At 35.5% G+C, this 14,902-nt stretch overlaps 2 protein-coding genes across 3 annotated transcripts in view; one reads left to right on the top strand and one right to left on the bottom strand.

The window, feature by feature from the left end:
* LOC106176393 (transcription initiation factor TFIID subunit 1) overlaps nucleotides 1–14,902 on the bottom strand; it is a 37,068-nt gene that overhangs the window by 15,408 nt on the left and 6,758 nt on the right. Inside the window, exons 9-14 of the mRNA XM_087009656.1 lie at nucleotides 14,553–14,769; nucleotides 13,890–13,973; nucleotides 13,453–13,559; nucleotides 9,920–10,048; nucleotides 9,518–9,589; nucleotides 9,166–9,282 (exon numbers count right to left, since the gene is read on the bottom strand). Coding sequence (XP_086865782.1) covers nucleotides 9,166–9,282; nucleotides 9,518–9,589; nucleotides 9,920–10,048; nucleotides 13,453–13,559; nucleotides 13,890–13,973; nucleotides 14,553–14,769 — 726 coding nt within the window. The remainder of the gene's footprint in view (nucleotides 1–9,165; nucleotides 9,283–9,517; nucleotides 9,590–9,919; nucleotides 10,049–13,452; nucleotides 13,560–13,889; nucleotides 13,974–14,552; nucleotides 14,770–14,902) is intronic.
* On the top strand, nucleotides 951–6,964 carry LOC106176396 (uncharacterized). Of its 2 annotated transcripts, XR_015333601.1 has the most exons (4): nucleotides 951–1,031; nucleotides 1,547–2,123; nucleotides 2,577–6,676; nucleotides 6,735–6,964. XR_015333601.1 is itself a non-coding variant. In XM_087009658.1 (3 exons), the coding sequence occupies exons 2-3, from the start codon at nucleotides 1,559–1,561 to the stop codon at nucleotides 5,234–5,236; spliced, it is 3,225 nt and encodes a 1,074-aa protein (XP_086865784.1). In that variant the 5' UTR covers nucleotides 951–1,031; nucleotides 1,547–1,558; the 3' UTR covers nucleotides 5,237–6,964. The 2 variants fall into 2 exon arrangements, 1 of the variants encoding a protein (XP_086865784.1); XM_087009658.1 differs by having other exon boundaries at nucleotides 2,577–6,964.

Consider the following 14,902-nt stretch of genomic DNA (forward strand, 5'->3'; position numbering starts at 1 on the left):
GTTTATCAAAAGAGTGCTTGTCTTTCATAACACTACAGAATAAAAACAACACCAACATTAGAAGAAAAATTATAAATTCACAGAAGCAACAATTCTTTTTTCCTTTAATATAGCAAAAAACCTCCAAAACAAGTAACCATAGATAACAAATCAACACTGCTGACCTACTTAGTACCGTAACATAAATTGCAGTCAAATTAATGATAAGAACAGCATGACCTACATTCCTTGGCCAGTGATAAATAACTTATCTCCACAAAACTGCATTACTGATAACAACAAGATGACATTTTGGAGTCAAGTAGGTTGAAGTTTATGACAATATAGAATTGGAAATTTTACAATCATGAAAATTAACAAAGAATACTTTTAAAGCAAATTGTAAACTAATTTTGTCTACCAATTCGGAGTCACTTTTTGCATTGTTTGGTGGCTAAATCTCTCATTTATGTGTGCTTGAATTGAGAGGAGTCTCTGAGGCTAGTTTGCTCTCAAAAATTTCTTGTTTTCTTAAAAATACAACAGAAACATATAGTTGTCAGTTGAAAATGTCATTTTATTGACATTTGTACTTTGATTAATACACAAAGTACAAATTATAATACAAATAATTAAAAATTATCATATGAATGATAAGCATGTATGGTAAATCATTTACAAGTTTAAGACTGGGTTCCCACAGATTTAGATCGATCCATCTGGATCGGCCTTACTCCCTGGGGGTTCATGCTTAATTGCTGTCAGGCTAGCATGCACAAAGTTAATTACCCCCTTACAGCTTTTAGTAGGCGGGACAGACATTTGAGCCGGTTAAGCTGACAGCAATCTAGTGAGACTCCCTAGGGGAATAGATCAATCTAAATATCTGTGGGAATAGTCTCTAAGATATAATTTTAAGTTTCTGCATTGACATAAAATATTATCAGTTCATATCTTAAATACCCATATGTCACATGACAACCTTACATCAGGTGACAAAGGCACAGGTCTTAATCGCCCCACCAGCAAGGAATTTCTTTATCCATTTCAAGGTGAGTTAAAGACAGCAACTTGTTAAAAATTTTAACACCGGATATTAGCTAGTGTGTACTCAAATCATTTCTATACAGTAATCACATTTATATATTGATCCAACTTACTACATCCTATACTTGCTCGTTTCACTTCTGGATACATCCTTTACTTCCTTGTTTCACTTCTGAATACTTCTTTATCTATTCATTATATTCTTCATACCAAAAACAACATTTTCTAGTGTACTAAATTAAAGACAATGACTCATGTTCCATCATTTTAAATTCACTTAATTATGCCTTTACCAATGACAAATCATAACAAATTTGCTTAAAAGAAATTAAAGAAAAGGATTTCAGGACAACCTTAATGCAGTATGCCATGTCTCTCCTAAAGAACTAGTATGACTTTTCTAAAGACAGGAAAAAATGTTGTTAAAGCAAAATTTCCCGCCATCTTGTGGTGGTTTACGAAAGCCAGCAACACCTTTACCAATGACTCCTTATTTTACAGAGATATTCAATTTTTCCAGGACTAAGACAAAATGGCGACTGCTGCCACTCCACGAAATGAGATAGAAAACACAATGCGTATGGGGCTACTGATACACCGGTCAAAGGATGTGCTTCAGGATCTCCTCAGTACACAGTTACAAACAACTTATCCAGGGTTGTTTGATCCGTCAAATGGTGGCAAGTTGTTTGATATTCTAACTGACCAAAAGGCAAATCAAACTTTGCAACAGTTGAAAAAAATGAAAGTTTTAAATGCAAGCCAAATGAAGCTTCTATACCCTTCTGGGAAACCCTCCACAACTGTGACATTGCAGGACTTAGATGTGACTCTTACAGTAGTCTTGTTAAGAAATATCACAACACTTAACCCAAAGGGCAGTTGGGAGAATCCACCGATAACTGACACGTCCATGGAGGCCCAGATTGGCAGAGTGAAGAAATACCGCAACAAATTTTCCCATGGGGGCGCCAGTCTCACAGATGCTGCATTTCAGACCCAGTTTACAGAATTGAAAGCTTTGTTGTTATCACTTTCCACAATATACACCAGTGATGACTATGACAAGTTGCTTACTGATCCACTGCATGCAGCAGGTATAAAGTATTTCACAGATAACAAGTGTGCTATGAAGAATAGTGAGACAAACTGCTCTCTGATGTTAAGAGGGCCTGTGCTCTATTATATCAATTGACCACCAGTGTATTAAAAAAGACAGATTTTTGTTTTAAGTCTTGAGTGAATTTCGAAGAAATGCACACAACGAGAGGCACTATTCTTTCTTATTTGTAGTACACTTGTATTGGGATTGTGCTGTGCTGATTGTTCCCCAAGGTATAAACTTAAAAGAAGGATAACTTTAAGTTTTAAATTAGAAATAACTACAAAATTCACTTCCCCCAACTTCATTTTAAAACATCAAATTTACCTTTCAGGCCTCTACATTATAATTACAGGCAAATAATATATATAATATTATAATTTTAATATAATCTTTTTTATGCATGAAAGTTAAGTTTTTTTCTTGCATGTTTACTTTTCCATTTCAGAATCACCTTGTGAGCTCATCTCTACTAACCTTCCAAGTAGAACTCTAGATCTGAAGGGACGAGTGGACCTGGTGCAGAAAATATTACAGCATGTTGAAAATGACACAAAACTCATTCTCCTGACTGGCATGGGGGGCATAGGTAAAACAAGCATTGCTATTGAGGTTGGACATCATAGAAAAGATGTCTTGTTTATTGATATGAGAAAAGTTGTAAACCTTGATTCTGTTAAATTATCACTTGTGCAACACTATCACCCAACTCAGTTTTTGAAAGATATTTACAGTGATTACCAGAACAAATTCATACAAACTATGTCTAATTTAGCAACAGACACTCTCCTTATCCTTGATAATAATGACAGTGTTTTGAATTCACACAAGCAAGAGTTTCTGCAGTTACTGGAGGATGTCATGAATTCATCAAAACATATCACTCTTTTATGCACCAGTCGTGAATCCTTCAGTCTTCTGTCACAAAACACAGTTACTATAGACATCCCTCCTCTTGATAAAACATCTTCACGTGAAGTCCTTTGGGGGGGAAATACAATCAGTCCCACAGATAGTGAGACAGAAGCTTTAGATGAAATATCAGAGAGATGTGGCCACAATCCCCTTGCATTAAAATTAGCAGCTACCCAGATCAAGCTCAAAACAGTGCAAAAAGTGTTAGAAAAAATAAAACGCATAAAGGTCCTCCCCTCTCTTCAGTTACCTAACATTCCAGCATCCCAAGGTATGCTTACCTGCTTAAAGATGTCTTACGAAACACTGAATGATACCGAGAAAAGGGTGTTTAGGGGACTGCATATATTTCCAGTTGCATTCAATTCAAAAGAGGTCTCAAAGATTTTGGAGATGGATGAAGATGAATGTGAATCTGTCCTTGACAGTCTTAGCATTAAGTCACTCTTGAGTTTAGTCCAAAATTCCTATGATCTGCATCCTTTGGTGAAGGAGTATGCAGAGTTTCTTGCACAAACTGACAGCAATGAAATCTCTCACACACGTAAGAAATACTGTGATTATTACACAAGTCGAATGTACCAGGGATACTTTGTGCCTAATATTAGAGGTTCACTTTTTGAAAATATGTCAAAACTTGTGCCCCATTTACGCATGACTACCACCTTGCTTAAAATGGAACTCTGTACTCCTGACATACAACAGAAAGAAAGTATTCTCGAAACTTTGCATCAGATTGCAAATACATTCCAATTTCTTTTTCTGAATCAAGAAGCTCTCTCGGTTTTACAGTCAATTGAGGCAGAAATGGACTCATATTCTGAAAGTCAACCAATCAAAAAAGCAAAAGTGCACAACCATATTGGTTGTGTACTGAGAAACATGGGTAAGTACAAAGAGGCACTTGACAATCACAAAAAATGCCTAAAAGGTCTAGAAGGGCTGCTAGGTCTCAAACACCCTGCTACTGCTTCCTCATACAACGAAATTGGTATAGTACTAAAAGAGATGGGTAAGTACAAGGAGGCACTTGACAATCATAAAAAATGCCTGGAAGTGCAAGAAGAGATCCTTGGTCCCAAAAACAAGAATACTGCTACCTCATACAACAATATTGCTTGTATACTATTAAACATGGGTCAGTACAAGGAGGCACTTGACTATCATAAAAAATGTCTACAAGTTATGGAAGAGCTCCGAGGTCTCAAACACCCTGATACTGCTACCTCATACAACAATATTGGTTGTGTACTACAAGACATGGGTAAGTACAAAGAGGCATTTGAATATCATAAAAAATGTCTGGAAGTAAGGGAAGAGCTCCTAGGTCTCAAACACCCTGATACTGCTTGCTCACACAACAATATTGGTGGAGCACTAGAAAGCATGGGTAAGTACAAAGAGGCACTTGACTTTCAAAAAAAATGTCTAGAAGTAAGGGAAAAGATCCTAGGTTTCAAACACCCTGATACTGCTTGCTCATACAGCAGTATTGGTGGTGTACTAGGAAAAATGGATAAGTACAAAGAGGCACTTGACTATCATAAAAAATGTCTGGAAGTAAGAGAAGATCTCCTAGGTCCCCAACACCCTGATACCGCTAGCTCATACAACGATATTGGTGGAGTACTAGATGCCATGGGTCAGTACAAAAAGGGACTTGACTATTATAAAAAATGTTTGAAAGTAAGGGAAAAGCTCCTAGGTCTCAAACACCCTGATACTGCTACCTCATACAACAATATAGGTTGTGTACTACGAAAGATGGGTAAGTACAAAGAGGCACTTGAATATAACAAAAAATGTCTGGAGATAAGTGAAGATCTCCTTGGTCCCCAACACCCTGATACTGCTATTTCATACAACAATATTGGTGGAGTACTACGAGACATGGGTCAGTACACAGAGGCACTTGACTATTTGAAAAAAAGCAAAGAAGTGATGGAAGATGTGCTAGGCCCCAAACACCCTAGTACTGCCGATGTATATGGCACTATTGGTGATATACTACAAGCCATGGGTGACTACGAAAGAGCACTTCCATATTTAAAAAGATGCCACAAACTGAAAAAGGAGCTGCTAGGTCCCAAACACCCTGTTACCGCTAGCTTATACAACAATATTGCTGGAGTACTACAAGCCATGGGTAAGTACAAAGAGGCACTTGACTATTTGAAAAAAGCAAAGAAGTGATGGAAGATGTGCTAGGCCCCAAACACCCTAGTACTGCCGAAGTATATGGCAATATTGGTGATTTACTACAAGCCATGGGTGACTACAAAAGAGCACTTCCATATTTAAAAAGATGCCACAAACTGAATAAAAAAATACTTGGTCCCAAACACCCTGATGTAGCTGTAATATGCATTTCAATTTCTACTGTACTTGTGAACATGGGTCAGTTCAAAGAAGCACAAGAATATTTAAAAAAATATCAGTGAAATTAGTGAGGAGAGCCTACAATCCAAACATCATAATAAGGCTACCTGATACAACAATATAAGGAAAGTGCTGAAATAAATTGATGAATAAAAAAAACACTTGTATATATAAATGGAATGAAATGAGAGAATAAGTGTTAGACTGCAAACACCCCGTTATACTGTGTCATAATAATAATGTTGGTTGTGTACTGCTAGCCTTGAATGCTTAAAAAATGGACATACATTCTGTAATGTAACTTTTCAATATACATGAAAATGTAATTTAAAGTGTTACTAAAAACATCGGGGAAATTTATTAATTCGTGTTATTTAAATTTACTAAGCAATTATTCTACAAGGGGGTTAAACTCTCAAGACAGAATATGTTGAAAATTCTGGCATTTTTTGTCTCTTCAACACACAGTACAATTAAACTATGTAACTGCACATCTTGACTTTCTTCATCCCAAATGTGTCCATGAAATAAAGCACAGCTAGGTGCTGAGGTTACTTATACCCCGATTTCAGTGAACTCCGAAAGGCTCTTCACTAGTTCTACCTCTTGACAGTCTTCATCTATTAATCCATATTTATCTTCTACAAGAATATTTCCATAGACCTAACTTATTCCAGAAAAAAAGGATATATATAGTCCTAACTTCTTCAAAAAATATCTCTATAGTGCTTCATTCACTATGTTTATATATTGTCTTATCCTCTTTTGAAACTTATCTGTAGTCTTTTAAGTCTGTTAAAACTTCTCCAAAAATTTTTACATAATCCTACTCCAAAAAATCTCTGCAGTCCTCAATTCTCCAACAATATTTACCAGTATACTGTGGTCACTTCTCCAAGATCAACTAGATAGAGTCATTTATTTTCTTTGTTCAAGCACAGCCATGCTAACAACATAATTTGGGTGGGTGCATGGCTAACTCACTTTTCACTCCAAAGGATTCATTAATCATTTTGCGTGCGTAAATATCCTGAGATAAAAGAACATGGAACTGTGTGAATTTGGTGCCAAAATATAAGATTATTGTCTTTATAATATTTTAAATATTTTATTTTATTTCTGCATAAATCCATCATAAGGAAGAGTGCATATGCATGTGCTTCTGTATGGGGATGCAGGATAAAATCAATAATTATAGTTATGCTAGTTCAAATTTTCTAGTTATATAATTCTGCAACTGGTCCAGTCATAAATGTGTACACTTTATGCCCCTACATGGGGATGTGAGATTGCAGATTAAAACTGTCAACAGGATATTGATCCGAGCCCACACTGGATTTCTACTGGTGAGAACCAGAGTGGGAACATAAACACCATAGACTGAAAACGCTATGCATTACCAAGAGGTTACTGTATCAATGAGATAATTCTGGCAGTTCATAAACTGATTTAAATAACGTGTGAAATGCTAGTGTAACAATGGGTTTCATTTTTATATTATACAGGCTAAAGCTAAATTTTTTTTTTTTTTTGGGGGGGGGGGGGGGGGGGGGGACAAACCTTTTGCCAGGAAAAGTTCCCCTCTGGATGAAATTTTACCTAGTTTCATGGTAAATGGGCCACTTTTTCAGAAAAAGACCCCCTCCCTTATCAAACTACTGGCCACGGGCCTCATCTATATTGCCTATATGTCTTTTTTTTTCACAACTGAAGAGTTGAAATGTATTTGTTTTTGTTTGTATATCTGATGGTAAACATTATTGTTAGAACTTTATGTTGGAGAGTGCTAGATGTGAGTTTGTATCTGCACATGTATACATTTACACATTTATTTAGTTAAATGATAAATATCAGTTGGGTGATCAAATGTCTATATTACTGGTACATTCAAATCTACAGGACATACTTTCAGTGTTCCTTATTATATATTTAGCCTTGCTGAAATTGAAGAAGCTAGTGGTATTCATAATATTTATCTACTTAAAATAATACTGAGATGTTTGTGAATTTATTCATATCTGCTGTGTAAGAGAACTTAACCTGATTAATAAGTAATAATAAATAAAGTGAAACAACACTGGTGTGCATCAGTACACAAAGGTTGTCCATTAAATTTGGAATGCTCCACATACAGTGTATGGTAATCAAATGCAGATTACAAATATTGAGTTTATCTATTTGGGGATAGTTTTTGCCATTGATTTTATTTTAAAAATAATGATGAGTATTTTTTCATTTTTTTTAAAAATGTATGTATATAAATTCATATACATATATTTTATTTACTCAATATATGTACTGTCATTATTTCATATTTAGAAGTTAGAAATTACTAAACATACTACCAATAGTTATTATTTTATTTTTAGAAATTTAGTATTAGTTATGAACTTATAAAGATATGGACACTGAACAACCACCAGTCTTTAACATTTCATTTATATTAAACTTAAAAGTGAAAGAAATTGGGTTCATATCAAATTAAAAGAATAGTTATTTTCAGTCAAGAAAATTTACTTGAACCTCATTATTACCAGTCCCAAAGGCTTACTATCAGTCTGGGACTGAAGGACTGACAGTTTTACCATGCCATGAACATCTTACTCTTAATCTGGGCATTACCTTTGTACAGCATGCATTCCTTCTACATACAAGATTTTTAATGTTAAACTGATGTAATGAAAATGCAAATGGCTCAGATTCAGTTTTAATAGGGGTGGGGGTGGGGATTTACATTGTATCATAATATCATAATGTGCAATAAATGTAGATTTGAAAAGAATACCAACTTTTTTTTCTTGATTCAAAAGATAAAAATTTTGCTTCAAACCAAGCTGATGTGAAGATACTATTTTTATATTTCTAGTTGGTATTATCACTGCTGATATACAATGCAATTTATAATCTTTTTTAATCCCCGTTTCCAGTGTCACAGACTGCCACCTAAATTCAGTATCAAGATGAATATTTTCTTTTAAAAAAACATGGGAAAAATATCACAGATACTCATATCACTCCCAGTATCTTATAACAAAGAGTAATCTCTGTGAGTTCAAAGCCATATAGCTAGTATATAGTAGTAAGAAATGTGCCCTGGTGCTGTTCCTGTTCCTAGCGAAGCCAAACAGAAGCAGGTGATTGGAATATGTAGAGACACTACTGTGTCTATACATAAATATGCAAACATGACAAGGTATAGATTAATAAGTTAAGTCTACATTAAGTTAACCGGCAGTTGAAATGCATCGTCAGAGTAACTGGGTTCAGTTCCAAGAAGTCAATATTATATCTACAAACTATAGTAAAAATAATAACACTGGCAAAAGAGGAACTCTATCTTTATCTGAATCAAATCACAAGTCAACATTATAATTCTCAACACACACAAACTGGGGCTGTTTCACTTAAGAACTTATGACTGAAAATGTCTAAAGTTAAAACCCAAAATTTTCATCTAATCCGAACATAAATCAGTAGTGATCCATTAAGTGCAAAGTTGCTCCCATTTTATAACAGAAAAGACATGGCTAAATAAAATGTAGCAGACTAACACTTACTTTATTTACAGAGACAACTATGAATTTATCTTGAATAAAAACAGACAAAATTTTAGGGAAGTAATTATAATCATTGTATTATTGTTTGGAAATTTACCATAGTAAGTTTTCACTCAACATTATTATTTTCAGTAAACACTAGCTAACTGTGGCCACAGAAGAACATTAAATTATTTGGACACTCACCTGAATTAAGTTGCCTCCAACATTGGTTCTCAATGCATTATCCATAGTAAGCTTGGGGTTGTAATGCTCATCGTTGGAGATATTAAAGGGATCTTTCTGCTGAATAGAATCCTCCTCCTCAAATTAAAGAAATACTTATTAATAAACAAAAAGAAACAAGATTAATTATTTAGAAGTAAAATTGCACTAATCATGTAAAATATTAAATAAATGTTTTTAAACTGAATTAGAATCAGGATAAGTATGTATCAACTGAATATGTTTAACTGAAAAGTATAATCAGCAGCTCTGGCTTTAAATAACACAATTCCTATTCTTTTAACAACATATATAATCCTTGCTTAATACAAACATCTTCATCTTCCTCCTCAGTTTCTTTGATAAGTCCTGCCTTTCCAAGTAGAATCTTGGACTTCTTTACTTCCTGAAAATTGTGATTATTTTCCATAAAAGGATCATGAACATCAGATAACTTGCATGAAAAAAAAAATTGACCTTACACAGAAATACAATTTCTCAAATTTTTGTGTAAATAAGCCCCTGTGTTTAAACTTTCTGACCAAAAACATGGTCTATCTCAGTTATGGATAAACCAGTAGTAGTCCACTTGAATACAGCAATGTTCTGAAAGAGTATCCAAGATGTTCTTGTTATAAAACAATACAGACAAACTCCCAACATGACAACTAGTGCAAATTAATTAAGGTGATAAAAATATCTCCAAGGCAATAATACTATAATACTGTAAAACTACCTTCTCCTTTTTGCCGGATGTGGTGGACTTCTCCTCCCCAGGGTCTCTGTCCTCTGGGATTTCAAGGATGATATTTTCATCATTGGGGTCCAGTGTTAGCACCGATGGTTGAGGAATATGGTCCATGGACTGGAAAAGTCAAAAAGGAAAGAAAGAAATTAAGAACAAGACAGCACATGCTGTCAAATGGACAGACATAAGTGTGTCACAACTGTCTGAATAACAGCTAAAGTAGACAGGGATCAATAGCCATACCACGAAAGAATAAATCACAGCAAAATATCTTTAAGGTAGATCGGTCGTTACGTAATTTGACGATTTGCGCAATTTCAGCGCATCGTCAATCGTCTCTAACGACACTTCAGTCTGTTTTATCAATTTCAGTATAAAGCAATTATCTATAAGATAAACACACATTATCAACTTGTATGTAACTCTGTATGATCGATACAGATTTTCGACAACGTTTGTCGACTATGATTCCATACGACAACTGTAGCACGTTCATAGACTTGCCCTTCAAGAAATCTTCGGAATAGCTCCTTTTCCAATTTGAATTGGCACTAGAAAATGTATGACAGCTAAAGCTCACAAATTATGCACGTAGGTGCTATACCATGTAAAGAATAATTGTTGTAAATTCCGGGCTAAGCGGCTGCGTACATTTTGAGGTAGAACGCCTTGAATGTGCTGCATACCGTAGCTTAGATTTCGACGAAAACCGGAAGTGCGTCGTAACGCCACTCATTTGGACTTAGAGAAATCTGGACTGAGAAATATTTCGTAGCTTATACAAATGTTCAGAAAATAGCCATACAGCTTGAAGAAAATTCACTAATCAAAATTGAAACTGCGTTATATTATACAGAAAAATTGTGCACTTCTGACCTTCACTTGTGTAAAGAAAGTGTACTGAACGCACCGCAAGCAAGCACGTGAATGCCGCATTTGATACTTTGTATCAGACGCTTCTTTTTACTTGACAACACAGTGTTTACGATGTCACGTTCATGTCCTATTCATTAATAAATAACAACGGCAATAAACTATTTTCATAGGTATGAGTATTTCCCTTATTATTCTCTTCAACTAGAGGATCAGAGAGGCGATACCGCCTCCGAATATTGTACCACCAGCTGGAGCAAGCGCATTTGTATAGACCCCCACATACACAAAATAAGGGACACAGCCACCAGTCTTTTGCTTGACAAGCTGTAAAAATGCAATCAACAAGAATTTTCAAAATATGCAAAAAATATATATATAACTTAAAATGGTACAATCAAAGTTAAGTTCATCAAAAGGTAGGTCAAAGGTCAATTTCACAGTAAGATTGCCAGTATATGACTTCCTATTCAAGTTCAATAGTAACAATGGACCTATCTCTGCCAGGTTAGGAGTTAAAAGAGAAAGAAATTAGCAGAGTTCAGTTCATGGTGAAAAGTAGGTCAAAGGTCAATTTTAAGGTCACATTTAGATTGCTAGTATATGACTTCCTATTCAACTTCAATAGTAACTTTGGACCTATCTCTGCCAGTTTGGGAGATAAAAGGGAAGCAAAATTTGCAAAGTTCAGTTCATGGTGAAAAGTAGGTCAAAGGACAATTTCAAGGTCATGTTAAGATTGCCAGTATATGACTTCCTATCAACGTTCAATAGTAACTATGGACCTATCTCTGCCAGATTTGGAGATAAAAGGGCAGCAAAATTTGCAAAGTTCAGTTCATGGTGAAAAGTAGGTCAAAGGTCAATTTCAAGGTCACATTTGGATTGCCAGTATATGACTTCCTATTCAAGTTCAATAGTAACTATGGACCTATCTCTGCCAGTTTTGGAGATAAAAGGGAAACAAAATTTGCAAAGGTTAGTTCATGGTGAAAAGTAGGTCAAAGGTCAATTTCAAGGTCACATTTAGATTGCCAGTATATGACTTCCCATTCAACTTCAATAGTAACTATGGACCTATCTCTGCCAGTTTTGGAGATAAAAGGGACGCAAAATTTACAAAGTTCAGTTCATGGTGAAAAGTAGGTCAAAGGTCAATTTTAAGGTCACATGTAGATTGCCAGTATATGACTTCCTATTCAAGTTCAATAGTAGCTATGGACCTATCTCTGCCAGTTTTGGAGATAAAAGGGAAACAAAATTTGCAAAGTTCAGTTCATGGTGAAAAGTAGGTCAAAGGTCAATTTTAAGGTCACATTTAGATTGCCAGTATATGACTTTCTATTCAAGTTCAATAGTAACTATGGACCTATCTCTGCCAGTTTTGGAGATAAAAGGGACGCAAAATTTACAAAGTTCAGTTCATGGTGAAAAGTAGGTCAAAGGTCAATTTTAAGGTCACATTTAGATTGCCAGTATATGACTTCCTTTTCAACTTCAATAGTAACTATGGACCTATCTCTGCCAGTTTAGGAGATATAAGGGACTAAATGGTATAATTTTGGAGTTACCATAGTGTGCCATAAATTTCCTACAGAAAAAAATTAATTAAGATAAAGAAAAGGTCATTTTGGTCAAAATTCTTGAAATGGGAGGTGCTTTGAAGTTCCAGATGTTCAAATTTGATGAAATAATGTCATTTTTGACCACAAGTTGTCTGCTTTGCCAAGCCCGCACATTTTGCTTTCACCACCAGTATATGACTTTTTGATAAAGCGTAACTCGAAAACCGTATGGAATACAAAAAAACGGAGACCACCTCCAGTGTTGGGCTTTACATGCTCTACAAAATGCAAAAAAGAATGGGTGTCTAGCATTAACGGTTCCCGAATTAGAGACAATTTTCAGTTTTGATATCTTATGGCCGCTACTCCCGTGAAAATGCACCGATTGACCCCAAATTCACGGAGATGAAAGATGACCCGAAGGGCAACACTTTCCATTAATATTATTAGTTAAGTCTGTGTGGTGTCTGAATAAGAGCGCAAAAAAATTTTTTTTTGGCAAAAATTTTGTTTTTTTGAAAATTTTGGCCCGTTTGACCTTGAAATAAAGGTCAAAGGTCAAATCCAAGGGCATATTTGAAATCTACACATATGACTTTTGGAAAGCTGTCTGTAGAAATTTTTCCCATAATTCCTTCCGTAGGGGAGATAATTAGCATTTAATTTTGCCATTTTTGGACAAGGGTGCATTGCAATGAGTGCCACACCTAGACCCCAATACCGACAAAGCCCAAATTTTACGTGGAACGAGTTGAGATTATAGGTGACCTAAATCCAAGAGATGGGTATGGAGGCCCTTACCGTCTAGGAGGAGAAGCGGTAACGGTGACTTGGCGGCGGAGCCGGCGGAGCCGCAGGAGCCGGCAGAGCCGGCGGAACATACGGGTCGGGACTAAAACCATGAGTACCGCCAGCGCCTACGCTGGTGGTACAATAATTTTGTTGGAAAGTTAATGGCCTAGGCCTACACCTCATCTTTTATATAAAACATGCTTTTTGAGGCATAATCATGTCACATACAATACACATACATGCATATTTTGTTTACTTGTTGCAAGAAAAACCAGTATAAATTGTGCTTACCTCAGCATCCCATATGACGTCTTTTTCCCAGTTGCCATAGATGAGTTCTTCATTTTCAATGGGAAAGATGGAGTACCAAATCTTGCTACCATTCTCACCATCAGCATCTTGAAAACAGCATCAAAACACAATGAAAATGATCAAACACATGCAAAATACTTTTATACCGTTAGCTTACGACCAACCAGTCTACAAAACTGACCCTTGCATTCTTTCTGAATATCGGCGACTAAAGTAATTAATTGAAATTCTAAAACACATCATTTTTTCTAAATTTTTCTTTTCTCAGGAATTTTCATTCGTAGCTTTTCAAAACATTTTGTTGAAAACATATCAGTTCATGCTGTCTTAATTAATTACAAAATTATTGTATCTCAAAATATGCATTGTAATATCTTGTTCCTTGAATTGTGAGGAGGGCAAAAACTCATAATAACCTTCCATGTCCATGAAGCTCTTGGAAACATTCAAAGAAGTCCCCAACTTGTAGCTCCCACCTGGTAGGTTTTGTGGTGTCTTACCTGGAAGCATGAAGAATAAAATATATCAAGTGATCCTTGATTCATTTTTCCCATTTTATCACATTCTTTTAATTGTTTTACTTGATTTGTAGTTATTATTTTGTAGTTATAATTTTTCATTTTACTTCTTGTGTAATTCAAAAATTATTCAACTATTTATTATTTTGTGCATTCATTCACTCACTCATTTACCTATATTCAAAATTTTACTATTATCTTATTTTTTATCAATTATATAATCTATTCATAAACTCTTTAAACATTCATTCATTTACCTACATTCAAAATTCTATGCCATAGTAATATCACCATCACTCAGAGACCATTCCCAGACCCTATCCTACTAAATGTGGATCGATCGATCTCCCAGGGGATTTTCCCTAAATTGCAATCAACTTAAGCAGCTTAGAGGTCTGTCATGCCTACTAAAGCTGTTAGGGGGTAATTAATTATCGTTTAGCAGTTTCAGTAGGCATGTCAGACACCTAAGCCACTTAAGCTGGGAGCAATTTAGTGAAAAACCCCTCGGAGATGGAATGATCCTGTTAAATCAATCTTTATATTGGAACCCAGTCTTACTCTGGGCCAAAAACTGTGCCACAGTCCTGTGAGCCGAGCTGGGGATCCATCCAGCCAAGGCAGACTTGTGCTTGTTGGACTGGACCACTTTCTGCCTGGCCTCTTCTCCATTCCAGATGATATCCTCCTCCCAGGGGAGCTGGGTTACCATGTGGAACGCCTCGTCGGGATAAGCTGGACCACTGATCTCTTCTTTGGCTTCGCTGTCTTCAGTTTTCTAATAATTATGATAATAGTAATAATATATTATTATTCGAGTTGCAGAAAAGAAGATATGTGTAGATGGTTGATGCATCTAATCTTGGTTCTTCATCTTCAGTTTTCTGAGAAACAAAAGGAGAAGATCACAT

Source organism: Lingula anatina, chromosome 3, assembly GCF_051362555.1.
Source record: "Lingula anatina isolate TDL-2025a chromosome 3, LinAna3.0, whole genome shotgun sequence".
Lineage (NCBI taxonomy): Eukaryota > Metazoa > Brachiopoda > Lingulata > Lingulida > Lingulidae > Lingula > Lingula anatina.

Bases quoted from the DNA above. Each gene is read 5' to 3' on its own strand.
- LOC106176396 (XM_087009658.1), top strand. From the start codon at position 1,559: ATGGCGACTGCTGCCACTCCACGAAATGAGATAGAAAACACAATGCGT. The intron at 2,124-2,576 runs GTATAAAGTATT...TTTCCATTTCAG, and splicing joins TGATCCACTGCATGCAGCAG to AATCACCTTGTGAGCTCATC.